Consider the following 22,296-nt stretch of genomic DNA (forward strand, 5'->3'; position numbering starts at 1 on the left):
TCCTCTGGACCTTTTCTAATGCCAGTACACCCTTTGTTAGATATGGAGCCCAAAACCGCACACAATACTCCACGTGCGGTCTGAGCAATGCCTTATAAAGCCTCGGCATCACGTCCTTGCTCTTGCATTCTTGACCGCTCGAAATGAATGCTAATATTGCATTTGCAATGTTGCTCAAGTCTTGAGCAACTCCCATAAATTGCTGACTGCACCATATGTGTTTGGAGTGTGGGAGGAATCCAGAGCACCTCACGGAAATCCACACAGTCACAGGGAGAACACAAACTCAGACAGCAGCAGGAATTGAACCCAGTTTACTGCTCGCTGACATTGTAGAGCTATGCTACTGTGTCGCCGCAATGTGATCATGGCTGATCTACCTATAGAATAATGTATTAAGGACCAATAACCTGGAGTACTCCAGTAGTTACATACCTTCAGCCTAAAATAAACCGATTTAATCCAACCCTCTTTTCTATGTCTATGCTTACACACTTACTTCAATATTCTCAGTGAAAGCAGATACTGATGATGAAATTTGCTGTGTCAGCATAGCATGGTATGGATTGAGGAAAAGTGCATTGGGAGATCAAGACCTTGTACCTGGACCAAAACATATGGTCTCCCAGGCAACAGTGCTCTCCTGATCTCCTTTATGCTTCTGGGATGTGTACTGCCTGATGCATGCACCTCAAGGCACTTAAAAGGTTCAAGCATTTATTTCTTTGCAAAAATCATCAAAATTGCAGGAAAGGTCAGTGACCCAATGTTAGTGGCCTCTCTGGCATCTTCAGCAATGATGCTCAAATTGCTCCCAGTCTGTTCCATTGGAGAGGCACAGGATTTGCATAGCCAACTCCAGAATTTCAAAATTGACACTATTCTAAACTCTATTGTTGAATAAAATTACCCGGCAGACAGAAGAAAAGATCAAGGGTGTCTTCAAACCTCATTGGAAATACCCCAAAGGGGAGGGGGAGCTTTTGTGTTGGGAATCTTAAGCTGCACTGGGACTATACATAGATTGTAAACAGCGGAAGGAATTCATCAAGAGAAATCCTGCAGATGCTGGAAATCCATGTAACACACACAAAATGTTGGAGGAACTCAGCAGGCCAGGCTGCATATACGGTAGTGATTCCCAAAGGGAGTGGTATTGCCATTCAAGGGGGTGGGTACATGTCCTAAAGGGGTGTTAGGGGAAATAGAAGACATTGGGGGCGTTCAGGAATCTTGGGGGGTGTGGGTGGTAAGTGGCACCCTAACTTGAGGCATGAGACCTGACTGACTGTTAGTAGAGCAGGCATTTCCAAAACAACAGGATTAGGCACTGAACACAGGAACAGCCATAGCTCTGCTGGTGGTGAGCACTCGTCATCACAATGCATCTGAAACTTGACAATTTCATCCGACCTTACCAATCAGACAGACATTATTGGAGATGCATAAATTAGCAACCAGGGTGCCTAACAGTTCCCTTTGATTCACGGCACAGATCAAGTTCATGCAACTTAATTGTTGGTAAGTCAAGCAAACCCTCTTAACTTCCTCTACAGAACTATGGATAAGCGGTCACACAACTGGAACCAAACGGTGAAATAGAGCCAATCAGAGAACCTGCCAACCCCGAGGATTCCTCTTGAGGTGTTCCGAAGCGACCTTGGCTTCATATGCGTGGTCAACTCCCACCTTTGGGGATTATGAGACCTTACGTGATTGGTCAATCACACTAACTGGAATAGTGTAAAGGTAACTTGCCCAGCACCAGCTCTATGCTGACTAACATTCAGATTCCAATCTGAATCCTTGTCAACATAATTTTCACTGTGGTGATCATCTTTATCTTCGGCTCACCATTCCTTTACATGCTGCTACCATTGTTCCAACCATGTCAACTCACTGCTGTCATCAACATCTGATAGGCATTCTCAGTTTGTGTTCATTTTTAAAATTTTTATTTAGCCCCACTAATGATGCATAAATACGTACGGTTTGATCTCCACAAGTCTGAGGGTGTTGAAGCCCTGAATTTTAATCCTGTAAAGAAACAGAAAGTGCATCAATACAATGTTACATACCTGGAGTGTGGTTTCATTCCATTCCTGTTGGCTCAGCAATGCCCCATGTGTCCCATTTGTAATATTATACTGTCTAATGAAGCCATGAAACCATCAAAATTGCAGAGAGCATTTGAAGAGCATTTGAAAAGCATTGCACACTCAAGTCATTGGCAAAGTAAGCTAAAAGTTACATTGATAGTGGTCTTGTTGCTTCTTATAACATTTCCAAAATTATAGCAAAGTGTGGAAAATCTCATACAATTAGTGAAAGATTAATAATGCCTGCTGTATCAGAAGTGCTCACCACCATTCTCAAAATGGATTCCAGTATTTTAAAATCAATTTCCCTGAGTAATAACTGTCATTGTATTGACAAAATAAGTGAAGACATTGAGTATCAACTATGCACAGGGCTACATAAAACAGAATTTGGGCTACAACTGGACGAGTCAACTGTGCAAGACAACGAGGCATTGCTAATGGCATAGGTACAGTTTATCAAAAATGTTAAAGTTTATGAAGAGATTCTCTAGTAAGAAGTTAAAAGCAAATATCAATAGAGAATCAATCTACAATGAGCTTAAAATGTATATTGAGGATAAAAGTACTTTGATTGGGAACATGACTTCTTGTGCAACAGATGAAGAACCATATATGACAGGTCACCACGCTGGTTTAGTGGCATTTATGAAAAAAGAAATTCCAAGTCTATTTGCAATCCATTGTGTAATCCATCATCAACATCTCCTTGCCAAAAACCTCAGCCAGTGACTTCTCAAGCATGATTCTTGTAATATCTGCTGTCACCAAAATTAAAGCTCATCCATCAAGTAGCAGAATATTTCACCAGTTATGCCAAGATAACAATGAAGAGTTTGAACGCTTGTTTCTTCACACTGAAGTGCATTGGCTGTCAAAAGGCTGCTGCTTAAAACATTTCTTTGATCTTTTTGATGCTGTGATTGAATTTTTGCTCAAAGTCGACAAAAGCTTGGGAGACAAGATTGAACAACGTGGAGTTGCGGCATACCTAGCTGACCTATATGACAAAATAAACATTCAAAATATGAAACTACACGGTGAAAATTTCCATTTTATCCAGGCAAAAAGTGCAGTGTCTACTTTTAATGAAAAACTGGACATCTATAAGCAAAACAAGAGGAGAAGAATGTTCTCACAGTTTTGCTGCATGGAAAGTATGGCACTCTCATTCACAGACGGTGATTTGCAAGTGCACTGATTACACCTGCAGACATTGAAGAAGGATTGATTCAAGGATTTGAACAATTTGGAAATTCTGGACTTGGTAATTAAGCCATTCCTTTGTAAGGTGGAAGAACAGGAAGAAAGCTTGCAAGGAGGAATTATCGAAGTTCAGAATGATGAAGGAGCAAAAATGCTTTTCAAAAATATTGGCTTTTGTGGTATGTTGCTACACTGTCACACGAAGTTTCCTGGTCTTTGGAGAAGAGCCAAATTGTTCTTCATTCCATTTCCATCCTCCTACATTGAGGAAAGAAGCTTCAGTGCAGTGAACCACATACTCACAAAAAACAGAAACCACTTGGACATTGTTATGCACGGGGACTTAAGGCTTTTACTTTCACAAGTTGAACCCTTGCTAAAAAACCATCAAGCTCAAGGATCACATTGATATCGAAATTGCTGTACAGGTACTGTGCAAGCTAAGTTCAAAGACAAATAAAAATTTAAAGCAGAATAATTTTTCTCATGTTAGCATATGGTGGACAAGTTTTTACACTATGGGGGTGCCGGAAGTATATTATGCCCCAGAAGGGTGTTGGCAAGAATGAAAGTGCTTTAGGGGGGTGTTGGGCTAAAAAAGGTTGGGAATCACTGATCTATGGAAAAGAGAACAGTCAGTGTTTCAGGCCAAGACCTTTCATCATGATGAAATGAAAAGAATGGCTGTGGAGTAATCAATGGGCGGGCTAATGAGTGGAGGTGTTCATCAGCTTATTGCTTGGGAAAAGTAACTGTTTTTGAGTCTGGTAGTCCTGGGTGGATGCTATGTAGCCTTCTCCCCGAAAGGAGTGGGACAAACAGTTCATAAGCAGAGTAGGTGGGATCCTTCATGATGTTACTGGCCCTTTTTCAGTATCTTTCTGTGTGTGTGTGTGTGTATATATATATACACACACACACACATACACACATATATATACATATATATCTTTAATGGCCGTTGATGCGTTGGGCAGTTTTAACTACCTGTTGTAGAGCTTTCCTGTGTGCCACAGTTTAGTTTCTGTATCATGCAGCGATGCAGCAATTTAGGATGCCCTCTACAGCATATCTGTAGAATGATGTGAGAATAGATGTGCATAGTCCAGCTCTCTTCGGCACCCTCAGAAAGTAGTGGCGTTGGTGAGTTTTTCTAATCATGCAGGATGTGTTCTGGGGCCATGAGAGGTTGTGTGTGATGTGCACTCCCAGAAAAGTGGGAAAGGAGAAGCTGAAACCATATTGCTGAAATGTAATTGCTATATATTTACTAAACTTGGCAGTATGAGTGCTATGCATTCTATGAATTTAGTAATGTGTTTACCATAATGATCTATAAAGCTTCTCCCTTGAAAGGAGGGCCACTGACATTATGCTTAGCCTGAACTCTGATTACCACAAGTGCAGCATCAAAGTTGTTCCAATTATTGTCACATCAGGCAATTACACTCTTTTTTAATTAATAGTATAACTGGTAAAATATAGGCTGCTAATATTTTTTGCCTCACCACCATGAAATAAAATCTTTTGGACTTCCTACGTTTGCCATATTCCCATCACCACCCTCTGTACACTGGTATAGTCACTTTTTTTTAGACTGTACCACCATGCAAGAGTTTGGTAATTCCTCACTCGATATGCTGGAAATGTATTGTGTCGTATTGCAACCCATCCCACACCACCGTCCCCTCCATCCACAACCAGTGGCCAGCAGCTATCCCCAGCCAGAGCTCTAAACGAGCACCAAGAAGAAAACTTGCTGAGACTGTCATCATGGTGTTATGCCTATTGTCTGCAACCGCAAAGGTGCCTGAAGCTTCTAAGCATAGACTTGCAGTGTTCAAATTGAGGTTGATAAGGTGATGAAGGAAAAAAATTGTGTTCCACATGACAATTTGTTCACATTAAACAGTAATGAGGATCAAGAGCGTGATGATTTTTCAATTTTATAAAGCAAGATCTGGGTTACGAAAGAGTTAGATTTTGGAACAAAAGTAATTCTATCAAGACCAAGCTGGACCAGTCTCTAAACATAATAGATTCTGCTGATGCTGAAAATCCAGAGCAACACACACAAAATGCAGGAGGAACTCAGCAGGTTAGGTAGCATCTATGGAAATGAATAAGCAGTTGGTATTTTGGGAGAAGACCCTTCCTCAGGATGTAGAGGCTCATGCAGTGGAAAGTGAGAACAAGAGGAACTGTATCATTGTTAAGGCGGTGGGAAGATGGGATGAGCGCAAATGCCAGGGAAATGGAAGAATGCGTGTGAGGGCAGTGTCAATGGTGGAGGAAGGAAACCCTGTTCTTAGAAGAATGAGGATATCTCTGATGTTGTTGAAAGGAAAGCCTCATCCTGGGAACTGATGTGGTGGAGAAGCAACTGAGAAAAGGGAATGGCATCTTTATGGGAGACAGGGTGGGAAGAGGTGTAGTCAAGATAACCATGGGAGTCAGTAGGTTTATAAAAGCTGTCAGTAGAGAGTTTGTTTCAGAGATGGAGACAGGGAGATTGAGGAAAAGGAGGGAGGTGTTTGAAACAGACCAATTGGATTTAAGGGCAGGGTGGAAGTTGGAGGAAATTGATGAAATTGTTGAGCATGGCATGGGTGCAGTTGTCAATGTAGCACAAGATGAGTTGTGGAGCACTACATAGCCAATGAAAATGCAGGTATCACTGGGGTCCATTCAGTGCCCATGGCTACCTCTTGAGTCTGGGGAAAGTGTGAGAAGCCAAAGGGGAAAGTGTTGAGGGTGAAGACCAGTTCTGTCAGATGGAGGAGGGTGGTAGTGGGGGGTGAACTGGTTGAGTCTTTTGTTGAGAAAGAAGTGGAGAGCTTTAAGGCCTTCTTGATGGGGGATAGAAATGTACAGAACTGGACATCTACAGTGAACATAAGGTGGTCAGGGCCAAGGAACTGAAAGGTGTTGAGATCGAGAGTATGTGAAGTGGTATGGATGTTGGTGGGATGGGACTGAACCAAGGGGGAAAGAATGGGGTTGAGGTATTTGGACACAGGTCCAGTGGGATAGTAGCAGGCAAAGACAATAGGGCTACCCAGTCAGTCAGGTGTGTGGATCTCTGGCAGGAAGTAGAAATGAGCTGTGTGGGGAAGGGAACTATGAGTTTAGTGGCTGTGCATGGGAGTGCTCTAGAGTTGATGAGGTCGGTGATGGTTTTGGAAACAATTTTCTGATGGTCCAGAGTGGGGTCCTTTACAAGGGGTAGGTAGGAAGAGATGTCTGAGAATTGCCACTTGGCCTCAACAAGGTAGAGGCCAGTTCACCACACTAGAACAGCACCTCTTTTGCCTGTGGGGTTGATGGTAAGGTTGGGATTGGTACAGAAAGAGTAGAGGGCAGTGCATTCAGAAGGGGTAAGGTTTGAGGAGTGAGCGTTGCTGAAGTTGACCCAGTTGATGTCTCATCAGCAATTAGAAAGGAAAAGATCCAGAGCAGGCAAAGAACCAGAATAGACAATAGACAGTAGGTGCAGGAGTAGGCCATTCGGCCCTTCTAGCCAGCACCGCCATTCACTGTGATCATGGCTGATCATACACAATCATACACAATACAGAATGGGGTTTCCAAGAAGAGGAGGAGGGTTGGAGATGGATAAAGGGGTCATTGGTGTGGGGTAAGGAATTCTTGCCAAAGAAGTCAGAGTCAGAGGCAATGGAAGAAGATCTCGGCATCATGACAGGTGTGGAACTCACTGAGATGCAGTCAAAGAGGAACCAAGGTAAGGGCCTTGCAGAGAACAAAATTTTCTGCCTCAGAGAGGGGAAGGTCAAAAGGAGTGGTGAAGACATGGCTATTGGATCAGTTTCTGTTTGGAGTGGATATCAGGCGTGGATTTCACAGAACTTAGGCTAGAGTGATTGCTAGGATTTGTTTCAATCATCATTATTTTACAAAATAATTTCCCTCTTAGACTGCATGAATAAAGTACATAATATTGGATCCCTTGCTGAGTTGAACAGGGATACTGCATTATCTCAACTGCTGATAAAGTGAAAGGTGGAAGCAGGAAAGAAGCAGTCAGCATGTTTTGTGACAGGATGGTACTGTGGGAGATTAAATGAGCAAAGTTATGATAATACAAAGTAACAGAAATCTGAAAAAGATGAAAATGTACAATTATCTGAAATGAATTTGATGAACCTGTGTTGTACTCTCTTTATCACAACTCAAGTACAGAGACTGAACTTATATATAATATTCCCAGTGTTGCCTCACCAGAGCCTTGATTAATTGCAATGCAACATACTTAATCTTTTACTCAAATCATCTTGTAATTAAGGCCAACATGTTATTTGTTTTCTAATTGCTTGAGTGTCTGCACATTATTTTACAGCGATTTGTGTACAGGGACACCCACATTCCTCTGAACACCAACACTTGATAATGACTCACCGTTAAATAAAAAAACTCCTTTCTTTTTTGCCGAAGTATATGGGCTCTTATTTTTTCCACTTTATGTTCCATCTGGCACGCTCCTAGCTGTTCACGTATAGTCCCCACATTTTACTCCCATCAGGAATAGCGCTCCAATGACTCACAGCCCCTTGAGAGAAAACAAAATCCTTATCTCTCCTTTAAAGGGGTGACTCAACAGTGTCCCCTATTCTCCCACAAGAAGAAAAATCTTCTCCACACCTACCTTTTTAAGATCCCTCAGGATCTTCATCGGTTTCATTTGTTCACATTCATTCTTCTCAACTCCATCAGACACAAACCACAGCTGTCCAACCCTTCCTCATAAGATAATCTCTCTATTCCAGATGACAGTCTACTAGATTTTCTCTGAACTGCTTCCACATTCATCCTTAAACAAGGAAATCATTCTTATCCATTGTTCTTCTGATGTGTGGCTGAACTGATGTATGGCTTTCCTACTAATGGTATTCAATTCCCCTTGTAATAAACAATAACTTTCCATTAGCTTTCCTATTGTAATGTTCTGATTAAGATTTTTATTTTATCAGTTTTCTACAAAAGCAGCGTGTGCTGCTAGAAAGAGTGTTTTGGCTTCAGCCAAAGATAAGCAGCCACACTGACCATCTTAGGGATGTTGTATCAGCCAATATGGATTGTCTTGGCAGTGGGATGCCATGAAACATTCGAGAGAACCGGGTTGGATCAGATTTCTGAAGGACAGTAGTCTGGTTTGGGGTCTTTTGGCAGGAGCTGCAGAGTGGGGCACAAGGGAAGATGCCTGCAGAATGCCGCTCGAAGGAGAGACCCCGTTGTACGAAGTGCTTTGTGTAGACAATTGATTCCAAAGAGGAAGTGCCAATTTTCCTGAGTTAGCCAGTTCATTCGAGATGGTCTTTGAGGGTAGTTCCAACTGTGGCTGGTGTTTCACACAGGATGTGGGTTCAGCACTGTGGTGAACTACACATACCTGTCTGGACACGCCCCCTGCTGACTGCTCCTGTGGCCCCTCCCACTGACCGTGGCTCCTCCCACAGATCCCGGTATAAAGGCGATTGAGGCCTGAGCCCAGCCCTCAGTCTCCAGGATGTAGCATGGTGGTCCACTACTGCTTGTTCTTTCTTCCAGTCAATAAAAGCCGATATCTCACCTTCACGTCTCAGAGAGAGTTATTGATGGTGCATCAAGCACATGAGTAAAGTGATACACTCAACTACTCTAGAAATGAGCTCCAACATTTATGTGCACATTGGGCTAGTTGAACTGTAATGGGCCCTTTTATTTTTCTTTTCTTTCTCATTTAGCTGTTTGTTAAAGTTGAAATGTTGGTCAGTATATTTCCTTTGTAATTTTATGTCTGTGTACAATCTCAACTTTCTAGTGAACAATAACTTTGCATGGAACAGTATTTACACAGCATTCACTACAATCAACGTTCTTTCCTGGAACATTTCAACTTTCCTGTTTGGTTGAACCCCAAATCATACCAACCCTAGTCATACAGTGCTTATGAGAGGCAGCCTTCTCACCATTGAGTCACATGGCTGTTAGCAGAGTTAGCTAACAAGCCAAGTTTGTATATGAGTCCAGTGAAAGGGTTGCACTATTTACATGTCAACAGTGTATTTGTCTTGAAAGTCATGCACTTGGACACAATTTGCACCTTTTTCAGTTTTACAAGGGGCCCAATATTCCCCAATTAATATAAGATATTTTCTGTTCTTCAAATGAAACATCCCAGTTTCCTTGGCTGCATAAGTCTAGTGAAGACAACCTCTGGCCCGCCAAGTTTTAGAGACTGAGGCACAATGGATCCCACCCCAAACCTCGGTTTGTGTGGATGGTGTGCCATTTGCTACCCTGTTACAAATTAATGCCACAAAATAACAGACAGTACACTGCATATGATTAAAGGAATTATATTTATGAATCTTTACTGAAGGGTTAGTAAAGAATAACAAAAAGAAAAGGGCCCATTCTAATTAAACAGTCAAATGCGCACAAGTTGGAGCTGATCTTGAACTTCTCTCTCACTCACACGCTGGGCCCTTGGTCAATGTGAAAGCACACACCACCTTCCGAACGTTGCTCGCAATCCATCTCGAACAAATGGGTTTCCCATTGGATCGTGTGCTATTACCGGTTCTCCCCAAAGTCTTCTCTCTTCATCTCCTTTTGAACAAAAGCTCAAGACCAACCTTACTGTCCCTCACCAAGAAAAACCTCCCGCTAATTGTTTGGCACACATTCCACATCATCCCTTATCTTCAACAATAACCCAAAGCAGAACAAACAGCTGTCTGAGTGTGTTTGTAGGTTTGAAAAGCCTTGAAAGCTGTGGTTAATCTGACTGGACCTTCATCAAGACAGCAGCAAAAACTAGCAGGGACATCAGACAGAGGTAAGGAGCAAAGCAGAAAGAAAAACATAGTCATCCCATATGTCGCTGAGTTCAAGAGAAACTCAGAAGGATATTCAACAAGCAACAAATCCCTGTGTAATTCAAATCTCCAAACACACTCTGACAGAACTCTCGTCCATCCCAAGGATCCTACACACAGACATAAACAGCGCAATAATGTATATACTATCCAATGTAGTGAAAACTGCACAGATCTGTATATTGGCATGACAAAACAGCCACTTCAGAAATGGATGGCCCAAAATAGGAGGGCTAACACCTTAGATTAAGACTCGTCTGTATATTTACACCTAATGGACAAGGGATACTCCTTTGATGATAACAATATGCACATTTTGGACAGGGAGGACAGATGGTTTGAAAGAGGGGTTAAAGAATCCATCTTTGTCAAACTTCAAACCCCATCCCTGAACAGAGGGGGTGGGGTATGTCACCTATCAGCTACTTACAACATAGTCCTAAGATCATTACCCCGGTGTCTGCACAATAGTTCATACCTCCATTCAAGCAAAGATAAAACTAATGACCTTCTCATTATCTCTACCACCCTTAACAGCCCTCATGTCATTACTATATCTTTAAACAACTCACAGAATTTATAAGCCGACAAACTACCTACCATGGATTAGAACGGAATAAGCCTCTGAGATGAATGGTGAAATGTCTTCTACACAACACAGCAAGACCAGTTGCCTGAATTTACTACTGCTTGGTTTACTTATATAATTCATACAAGTAAAAGCAAGTGAGTGATGTAATAGAAATTTGAAACAATCATCTAAGTGATTGGAGTGTAATAATATATCAATGGTGCTAAAGCTGCAAATAACATTCCATGTTAGATTTGGATGCCAGTTTGTCTATGGCCTAAAATTAGAACTTATATATATAGGTCTTGTTTTGCACTCAGTGATTGGTCATATTTAGGCACTGTTTCTTCACTGTCCTTCTTGATACTGCCAAGAAAAGGATTCATTCGTGCTAGGTGTGATCTTCTGCCTTATTTAAGGTTTGTCTTATTAACACTTTCACAACTAACAGCAGAAATGACACTTTTTTTAAAAATTTAGCTTTTGATCTAACATTGACAATTAAAATGGGCATGGTTACTGTTAATGGAAAATATCAACGCCACTAACAATTTCTACTTATAGTAGATAGCAAACAATCGTTAGATACCTTCTTCTGAATTAGTTTACCACCAAACTGTATTTGTGAAGACTTAAAAGGTGAAAGGAAAATACATTACTGAACATAAAGCATCTTTTAATAGACTTCTATGCATCAAGATTATCATTAGCTGTTAAGTAGTTAATATTTGTTTTGGGTATGGCTTAGTTGCATTGATTGGGCCTATGACCTGTGCTGGCCTTGTTGGTAAAATCAGGTGTTCCAGTTTAAGGAGTAATATGTTTCACCAAAACAGACAGTCCCTAATGTTGACAAAGCTAGGCTTATTATCGAAACAAGAATTATTTCAAATCTCATCTGACCAAGGTTAATTCGAGGTAACTGTCTTCAACATTTCTTCAAGATGGTGGTGCGACGCAGTTTGCAGCGGCCTCTCCGGAGTTTATATCTGTTATTTGTCAAGTAGGGTGCTGTGCACAATCCTAATCTGATGAAAAACGGATGTGGGAGCACGGAGAAACACCTGGAAATCTCCAGGAAGGCCTTCTTCATTGCTGCTGCAGGGTCCTCAGGGTCGCGTGGCCAGTGGCGGGGGCATCGTAGTGCGCTCGGCAGAGGATGGTGCTCAGAGAAGCTGTGCCAGAGAGGATGGTCGGAAGCTCGGAGGTTTGACGGACTCGGAGTCTGCTGCGGCCGGGGTGCTTTCATTGTGTGCTGCGTCTGTGAGGCCGGGTCCGGCAGCGCCGTGGAAGTCTGTAGCAGGGGTATTCCCTTCTGCCGTGGAAGTCTGCGTGGGATGACAAGTCTATCGGGACCCTGAGGGCTTGTGGAAACTGTGTGGTGGTTTCTTTCAAACTTATAGTCTTTTAACATCTTTGGACTATTTTAACTGTGCCCATGGTCTTTTTTTAAAATCAATTATGGTATAGTTTGCACTGTTGTAACTATGTGGTTTTGTGTAGGTCTTGTAGATTTAGTTTTTGGTTTGTTGGGTGGTAGAGTTGGTCTCCTGACTTGGTGTGTCTGGGTCTTTCCGGGGAATGCGCTAAGATATTAATACGCAGCAGCCTCTCCAGACTCTGGACTTGGGGATTGCCAAATGTTATGTGGATTTTCTGGTGTAGTCTGTTTTGTTGTGTGCTTTTGTGATATCATTCTGGAGAAACATTGTTTCATTTTTTAACTGCATTGCAGTTGTGGTTTCTAAACGACAATAAACCAAAATTCAATTCAATTCAAATTCAATTCAAGTGTGAGTAAGGAGGAATTTGATGACACAAAGCAGAAGCAAGTCCCAAGAACTAGACAGTTTCCGTTCCAGCATTTTAAAGGAGTAAGCTAAGAATATTGCTGGGCCACTGATTTTACCACACTGCTGTCATTTCAAATAATTAACTTATTCTGAAAATTTCTGTTTATTGATTTTCTATGAACATAAGGAAGGAGAGCCAGTAAATTATCAGGCTGAACCGAACTTCATTAAGCCTGAAACCCAAATTTCCCTTCGAAAATGGAGAGGGCTGACTGAACTAACCCCATCCCTTGCACCCAAAAGGCATCCAGCCATGTGTAAAATGGCCCTTTACACCATTTATGCCCTGGGCAACCTACTGACGAAGCTGCATCTCTGAAGCACATTGCCAACCTTCAGCTAAAGGAAAAACTGAGGTCAGAGCTTCACTTTGTATCGAAGTCTATAATGCTTAGGAACAGTTTCAAATTGCACCTGATATAAGAGCTATTCAGATTGATTATAATAATTTAAAAGTTCAAAGTAAATGTTATTATCACAGTACATATATGTCACCATATACAACCCTGAGATTCATTTTCCCGCAGCATACTCAGCAAATCCATAGAATAATAACTATAACAGGATCAATGAAAGGTCAAGTAGAGTACAGAAGACAACAAACTGCAAATGCAAATATAAATAAATAGCAATAAATAACAAGAACATAAAATGACAAGATAAAGAGTCCTCAAGGTGGGATCATTGGCTGTGTGAACATCTCGTTGGATAGGCAAAGGAATGTAGTTATCCCCTTTTGTTCAAGAGCCTGATGGTTGAGGAGTAGTAACTGTTGGGCCACTAAATGTAAGAATGAACCATTTGAACACTTAGAAATTAAAAGATTTGAAACAAAATAAAATACAAATAAAATGAACTTTCTTCAACTACCTTTCCAAAAAAAAATAACCTACAGGGCTGGAAAACTCCATTCAAATTAATAGTCATAGCTTAGTGCCATGATTTTCTGGGCAAAGCCAACACAATTGAGTTTTGTTGTGATAACCACAGCAAAGCACCCTGGCACAGTGATTAGTGCTGTTGTCTGATAGATGCATGGACCTGGATTTGAGCCTGATCTCAGGTGTTTTCTCTATGGAGATTTCACTTTCCCCCCATAACCACACTGGTTTTGAAGGTTTCTGTTTCCATCTATGGTACAGATCCCAAATGTTGTCGAGTAGGCTAATTGGCTTCTGTAGGATACTCCTCAATCCAGGTTGATGGGGGAAAAGAAACAGTGGGGAATTGGGAGAGATAATAAATTGGAGGGCACCAAGAATTGAGAGGGGGAATGAGACAAATAGGATTGACCTTCTGGAAACTGTCATGGACACAAAGGACTGGATAGCCACTTCCATTGTTGTAAGCATAAGACTGAACAGAGTGACAGATGTGCCCACATCTGGCATGTAGAACACTCTGGATATATGGCTGTACTGTGGAAATCCATGGTTTAATTACTAGTGAGCAACTCAGTTCAGCCCTTTATTTGTAGAACATCTGTTGTTGGGATTTTGCTGGGATTTGTTTTGTTGAGTTAATCTACAAATAGTACAAGAGCAAAGAAGCATGATCATTAATATAAATATTAAATATAAAAAGTAATTTAAAAAGCCAATAGAATGCAGCCCTCTAATGCAAGAGGGTGCAGGACTGCAAGGGCTATAAAACAAAGGGGTGCAAGTTACGCAACTATACAAGCCTTAAACTGCAGTATTGAAAGCAGTTCTGGGCACCACAACTTTAGGAAGGATATGTTAGCCTTGGAGAAGGCGATAATTGGAATAAAAGAGTTCATTTGTAAGGAGCTACTATACACACTAAGACTGAATTTAGAAGATTAAGAAGTAAAATGATCAAGGTATATAACTTATTAATGAGAAATGATAAGGTAGATAATGGACAGCAAATTGCACAGTTTTGCAAGTCAAGACTAGGGGGCACAGTCTAAAGGTTGGAGTCAATCCTCTTTCAAAATATATCCCTACACAGAAATAGTGCCATAAGTCTTTGACACAGGTTAATCATTAATTTTAAAACAGATTGATAACTTTAAGGGCTACAACACAAAAGAAGACAGACAATTAATTTACGGATACAGAAAAGTTTTACCAAAAAAATTCCAGGATGAGGGACAATAGTTAGAATTGGTTTGGAAAACCTGAGTTGTCCTCCTGGAAATAAGAAGCTGGGAAGAAACCTGATAGAGGTATTTAAAATTCTGAGCAGTCTTGGCAGAGTATAGAGATGGACATGATTCTACTTGGTAAGAAAAGGAAAGATACAGTGACAAAGATTCAGATGATATAATAATGGTTGGACTGCAGTCTACTGGGTACCTGTGAAAATGGATTCAATTGCAGTGTTCAAAAGGGACCTGGATAAATACAGTATATCAATGGAAAGAATTTTCAGAATGGTGGGGAGAGGACAGGAAAAAGAGGCACCAGCTGGATTGATCTTGCAGAGGAAAGATAAGGAATGGACAGGCTGAGTGACCTTGTGTGCTGTAACCATTCTGTGATTTAGATATAATCTCAGTGAATAACAACGCATAATCAAAAGGCTCTCTACTGACCCTCTGCTCCATTTGTGTATTGGCTCTATTTCTCTCCTAGAAGATAGGACATTGAACAGTGCAGCAAAGAAACAGCCCTTCGGCTCACAATGTTGTGCCAAACCAATTAAATTAGTAATCAAATGGCTAACTAAACTAATGTCTTCTGCCTATACAATGTTCGTATCCTTCTATTTTTCTCACATTCATGTGCCTATCTATATGACTCTTAAAAGTCTCGAATGTTTCTGCCTCTACCACCACCATAGGCCGTGCATTCAGGCATTCCCCACTCTGTGTAAAACACTTGCCCTTCCCATCTCCTTTGAAATGACCTCCTCTCACCTTAAATGCATGTTCTCTGGTTTTACACATTTTAACCCTAGGAAAAATATACTGTCTGTCTCCTCTCTCTATCCCTCCCATAATCTTATAAACCTCTATGATATCATCCTTCAGCCTCCTCCGCTCTAGAGAAAACAACCCAAGTTTGTCCAACCTCCCGTTATAGCACATGCCCTGTAATCCAGGCATCATCCTAGTAAACATCTTCTGCGCCCTCTCAAAAGCTTTGACATTCCTCCTCTAATGGGGTGATCAGAAATGTATGCAATACTCCAGATGCAGCCTAATTAGAGTTTTATAAAGCTGCAACATAACTTCCTGACTTTTGAACTCAATGCCTCGATTAATAAAGGCAAGCGTGCTATATGCCTTCTTAACCACCCTATCAAACTGTGTAGGTATGAACATGGACTCTAAAATCCCCCTGCTCAGAATCAGAATCAGGTTTAATATCACTGGCATATATCGTGAAATTTGCTGTTTTGTAGAATGATAATAAAAAACTATAAATTACAATAAATACATATAAAAGTTAAATTTAATAACTAGTGCAAAAAGAGAGTGGAAAAAATACCGAGGCAGACACTGTTAAGATCCTGCTCTTAACAGTGCACTACCTCTTGGCATTTGACCTACCAAGGTGCAACACTTCACATTCAGCCAGGTTAAACTCCATCTGCCATTTCTCTGCCAATATCTGCAACTGATCTATATCCCGTTGTGCTCTTTGCCAGTTTTCTTTTGCTATCCACAATACCACCGATCTTTGCATCATCTGCAAACTTACAAACCCACCAGTCTACATTTACATCAAGGTCATCTATGTATAAGCAACACAAACAGCAGAAGTCCCAGTACACCAGTAATGACAGATATCCAGGTAGAATAAGTCCCTTTGACCACTACCCTCTGACTTCTGGGGGACAAGCTACTTCTGAACCTAAATGGCCAAATCACTATGGATCCCATGCATTTTAATCTTCTGGATGAGCCTCCCATGAGGGGCCTTGTCACATGCCTTACTAAAATCTACATAGGCAACATCCACAGCTCTGCCTTCATCAATAACCCTCACCTCCTTGTCAAAAATCTCAATCAAGTTAGTAAGAAATGACTTGGCCCACACAAAGCCATGCTAGGTCTCCCTGAATCGGTCATGGTTTTCCAAATGCTTATAAATCCTATCCTCAAGAATTTTCTCCAGTAATTTTCCTGCTGATGTGAGACTCACCAGTCTATAGTTTCTATGCTTATCCCTTGTTTCCTTTTTGAACAATGGGACAGTATTAGCTACTTGCCAGTCCTCTGGGACCTCACCTGCAACTAGAGTGGATATAAGGGTCTGGGTCCATGGCCCAGCAATCTCTTCCCTTTGCCCTCTCAATAGTCTGAGATAGATCCCATTAGGCCCTGCGGATTTACCCACCTTAATGCTCTTTAAGAGACTCAGCACAAGAGGCCCAACACAAAGGATGTCCTTTACCTCAAAATGCCCTAGCATATCAATACTGATCTCCCTGTCCTCCATGTCCTTCTCCTTGATAAATACTAATGTAAAGTACTCACTATGGACCTCACCCACATCCTCTGCATCGAAGTAAATGTTCCTCCCTTTATCCTTGAGTGGGCCTGCCCTCTCCCTGGTTATCTTCTTGTTCTTGATGGATGTCTGGAAAGCGTGGGATTCTCTTTAAACCTACTTGTCAAGAACTTTTCTGGTCCCCTCCTGGTTTTATTAATTCCCCTCTTGATAATCCTCAAGGCGTCTGTCTGATTCTAGCTTCCTTAATGTGACATACTTCTCCTTTCTCTTCTTGACTAAATTCATCACCTCCCTCGACATCCAAAGTTTTCTTAGAAATAATTCAGAAAATGTGTAGCTCAGGTGATTGATGAATGCTTTCAGAGGACGCACTGCAATTAACAGTGCACTGTTGATGTCTCCTCGTATGGTGCCAAGTAACTTGCCAAGATCGGAGAACAACCGAAGTTCTCTTACCTTGCCATCCTAGTCCTTCTTTCTGACTAAAGCATACCTGTCCTGTACTGTGTGCAGTTGGTCTTTAAACATCTTCCACACATGAACTTGCCAAAAACAGCTGTTCCCAATCAATTCCCTTGTTCCTGCCTAATCTCTCATATTTTCCCCTTCTCCACTTTAATACTCTCCTGCAAGGTCAATTTTTATCCTTATCTATAGCGATCTTAAAACTTAAGCAATTGTTGTCACTGTTCCCTAACTGTTCACCTACTGAAAGATCAGTCACCTGGACAGGCTCATTATCCAACACCAGGTGCAGTACAGCCCCTCCTCTTGTTAGACTACCGTACCTACATATTAATTTAAGAAACCCTCCTGGATACATCAAACAAATTCTACCCCATACAAACCTCTTAAATTCTACCCATATAGATTCAATGAATAAGCCCTCCATTATGTCCCCTCTGTGTGCAGCTGTGATATTGTTCCTGATTAGTAAAGTAACTCTCCCACCTCTTACATTCCTCTCTATCTTTTCTGGGATGTTAAGCACCCATTCCTGTCCCTCTCTCAACCAGGTCTCTGTGATGGCCACAGCACTGCAGTTCCATGTACTGAACCATGCTCTAAATTCATCAACTTAACCCATAATACTCCTAGCATTAAAATACCTGCACTTCAAACTATCAGTCCTATTGTATCTATCACTTTACTCCTACCTGCTTTTACTGGCCCTGACATCTACCTTCCTCTGCATGCCTCCAATTTCTGAGTTGGTGCTCTGTTCCCATCCCCCTGCCAAACTAGTTTAAACCCTCTCAAGTCGCATGAGTGAACCTCCTGGCCAGGATATTAGTTTCCTTCCAGATTAAGTGTGATCTGTCCCTTTTGTTCAAGTCACCTCTGCCACAGAAAAGGTTCCAATTATCCAGGAACCTGAAACACTGCCCCTCTGCACTGGCTCCTCAGCCACTCATACGTCTGTACTATTATCGTAATCCTGCCCTGACTAGCATGTGGCTCTGGGAGCAATCTGAAGATTACCACATTGGAGGTCCTGCTCTTCAGTCTCTTTTCTATCTCACTGTGCAGGACCCCTTCCTCCTTTCTACCTATGCAATTGGCACCAATGTGTACCACAACCCCTTGCTGTTCACCCTCCCTCTTCAGGATATTCTGCTGCTGTTCTGTGGAATCCTTGACCCTAGCATCTGGGAGGCAACACACCATGATAGCGTCTCTTTTGCAGCTACATAATCCCCTGTCCATCTCCCTAACTATTGAGTCTCCTATCACTGTCACTCTACCTGACTTTACTGTTCCCTGCTGAGCTTCGGAGCTGGTAACTGCGTCATTGGCCTGGCTGCTGTCCCTGTGCCCTGATACATCACCTTCCCCAGCAGTATCCAAAGGGGTATACTTGTTGCTGAGGGAATGGCCACTAACAGCTGACTTCCCTTGCTTCTCCTGGTGCTTACCCATCTGGTATATGCAGCCTGCACTCTGGATGTGACCACATCAGTAAAAGGGTAATCTTATTTGCAGCTGTTTTAGTACGTTACAACCAATTTCTTACAAATTAACTAGGATTTATTGGATAATCATTGCTTATATTGTACAGGTCTATCTTCAGAGGAATTTAGAAGGTTTAAAGGTGACTTCAATAGTGATTACAAAATAGTAAGGAAAATCGATCAGTTAGATAGTGGAGTACTATTTTCACAGTTTGGAGAGTCTATAACTAGAGGGCTAAAGAAATGTCATATTGGATATTTTTGTTCTTTCAAAGTAAATCCATTTTTTGACCTTGAGACAATTGGTGAAAATTGTTGATACTGTGGATGCTGTTGATTTAAAGTAACAACAGAAAATACAGGGAATGGTTGCTCAGTCAGACAGCATTTATGGAAACAGAAACAGTTCATTCCTTCCCCACCACCCTCCACCCATCCCCCACCAAAAGGTGCTGTGGCCATGTCAGACCCACTTGAATTGTAAGATAGTTTACACCATCTCCATCCTGGCTATCACAGACTCACAAATGGACCACTGGCAATCACCACCAGACTGCTATTTCCCTCCCTTACTATACCACCTTAACCCCATCTCATCCCAAGAAAAATAGACTACTGAAAGAGACCTAAAGGCAAAAACAATAAGAGAACCAATTATTGTTATCTTGTCCTCTCAGTAAAAGTCTCATCCCCTTATCCAATGTCAGTTATCTAGGCAGGTGGTCCAGGTCACCCGAAAAGTTAATTGTTTTCCTCTTTCTACAGACATAAGCTTGCTTTGTTCTTTACCCTTTATTATATTTTGTGACATAAGTGATAGGCATAACAAGATAGGCATAATTTTATTCAAGTTCACCTTGAGCCCTAGACTCCCGTATTCTGGGACTCTAGATGTAGGATTATATCTCATCTTAATGGTTTGTCCATTGGAATGGTGACAAGCCTTTGTAGCATGTTCTGCTTTAACACCTTTCAGGTATGACATGTAGTGGCCAACCCAGAATACTTATGCTGACTGGTTTATTGGCATAAGGGGAAGTGAAGGGTTAAGTAGATTGTTATTCCTGTAGTTTACCATCCAGTACTTTTAGAGTATAAGCTTGTTCCAGTCAAACTCAGTGGAGTCATGCCAATGGAAGCTGACTTCCTAAAAATATTAGGAGAATATCCAAAGCAGTAGCAGTAACAAGTTTTAATAACAAAAAGTTCTGCAGAGGCTGGAAATCCAAAGCAACACACACACACACACACACACACACACACACACACACACACACACACACACACACACACACACACACACACACACACACACACACACACACACACACACACACACACACACACACACACACACACACACACACACACACCTACCTGGAGGAACTCAAGCAGGTCAGGTAGTAGCCATGTAGATGAACAACGTTTTGGGCCGAGACCCTTCTTCAGGACGGGAAAGGAAGGGAGAAGATGCCAGAATAAAATGGTGGGGGGAGGGGAAGAAGGAAAGCTAGAAGGCGATATGTGAAGCCAGGAATTTGGGAAAGGTAAAAGACTGGAGATGAAGGTATCTGATAAGTGAGGAGAGTGAACCATGGACCAAAGAGAAGAATGAGGGGCACGGTGGGGGGGCGTGATAGGAAGGTGAGGAGAAGAGGTAAGAGGCCAGAGTGGCGAATAGAAGAAGGGAGAAGGGGAGGGAAAAATTACCAGAAGAAGAAATTGATGTTCACGCCATCAGGTTGGAGGTACCTAGACAGAGTAAGAAGTATTGCCCTTCCACCCTGAGAGTGGCTTCAATGTGGCACAAGAGGAGGCCATAGGCCGACATGTCAGAATGGAGTGGGAATTGGAATTAAAATGTCGGGTCACCAGGAAGTTCCGGTTTTGACGGATAGAGCAGAGGTACTCCACGAAGCAGTCTCCCAAATTATGGCGGATTTCATCAACATAGAGGAGGTTGCATTGGAAGCACTGGATACAATAGATGACCACAGCAGATTCACAGGTGAAGTGTTGCCTCACTCGGAAGGACTGTTTGGGGCCCTGAATACAGGTGAAGGAGGAGGTGAATAGGCACTTTCAGGGATAAGAGCCAGAAGGGAGATCAATGGGGAGGGATGAATTGACAAGGAAATCATGGGGGGAGCAACCTCTGTGGAAAACAGAGAGAGGGAGGAGTAAGGTAAAGATGTGTTTGATGATAGCATTTTATTAACAGTTCCCATCTCCATTACCATGAATGCTGCATCTGCCAAGAATTCTATATTTTACTTCATCTGGAGATCTTGCAGTTGATTCTTGAATTTGCCATGCAAGATTAATTATATTATTGTTTTGTAGCATTTTTCCAGGATGTCTGCTTTTGATCAATTGAATCCAGAGTTTTATCAATCAAATTATGATATTAATGGCCAAGAAAACACATCTAATGACTATGGAGGCAGCAATAGTCAAGCATCAAGGGGGTAAGCCATTTTATACAGACTACCATATGTTTGATGCTTGATGTTAATGCATTTACCACACAAGTGTAAGTGAAAATAAAATGGTAACAATTTGTCTTTGTTTGCAAGACTGAGCATCAAGCCCAGCTACCGGCTCCTGACATTCAGTGGCATTACCATCGCTGAATTTCGCACTATCAATATCCTGGGGGCTACCATTAACCAGAAACTGGAGTAGTCACATACTCAATAACAAGTCAGGAGTATGATAGGAAACTCTCACCTGCCTGGATGAGTGCAGCTTCAACAAGACTCAAGAACCTCAACATTTTACAGCAGCCTACTTGATAAGCATCCCAACCACAATCTTTCACTCACTCCACCATCGATGTACTATACTGTCACAGCCACAGCCATTAGTAGCATCGACCGGAAGCAATGCTACAATTCACCAAGACCCCTTGTACAGTATCTTCCAAATCCATGACCTCTACCAGTCAGAAGTTCAAGGGGCAACATAAATATAAAAACATCACTGCATGGAGGTTGCCCTCCAAGTCACAGACCATCCTGATCTGGAAATAGATTGTTGTTCCTTCACTGTTGTTGGGTCAAAGTCTTGGAATCTTCTCCCTAACAACATTGTGGGTAAAACCACACCTCAATTACTGCAGCAGTTAAGAAGGCTGTTCATTACCCCCTTCTCAAGGACATCTTGGGAACGGGCACTTAAATGCTGGCTCAGCCCACAATGCACTCATCCCAATAGTGATGGTGTGCGAAGTTAATGAATTAAACTTTAGTGTAGATTTTGACGCACGTACATCACTATATCATGTGTCTAGCAAATGCATTTAACACCT

The 22,296-nt window shown here is 41.8% G+C and overlaps 1 protein-coding gene across 2 annotated transcripts in view; it reads left to right on the plus strand.

The window, feature by feature from the left end:
* Positions 1-11,069: 11,069 nt before the first annotated feature.
* Positions 11,070-22,296, plus strand: part of LOC140737926 (protein YIPF5-like) — a 31,641-nt gene continuing 20,414 nt past the window's right edge. Inside the window, exons 1-2 of one of the 2 annotated variants that reach the window (XM_073064736.1) lie at positions 11,070-11,173; positions 21,330-21,454. In XM_073064736.1, coding sequence (XP_072920837.1) covers positions 21,342-21,454 — 113 coding nt within the window. In that variant the 5' untranslated portion in view covers positions 11,070-11,173; positions 21,330-21,341. Of the gene's footprint in view, positions 11,174-12,842; positions 12,964-21,329; positions 21,455-22,296 lie in introns of those variants that run through there. The other variant, XM_073064737.1, reaches the window with a different exon arrangement.

The sequence above is a fragment of the Hemitrygon akajei genome, chromosome 13 (genome assembly GCF_048418815.1).
Source record: "Hemitrygon akajei chromosome 13, sHemAka1.3, whole genome shotgun sequence".
In the NCBI taxonomy this organism is placed as follows: domain Eukaryota; kingdom Metazoa; phylum Chordata; class Chondrichthyes; order Myliobatiformes; family Dasyatidae; genus Hemitrygon; species Hemitrygon akajei.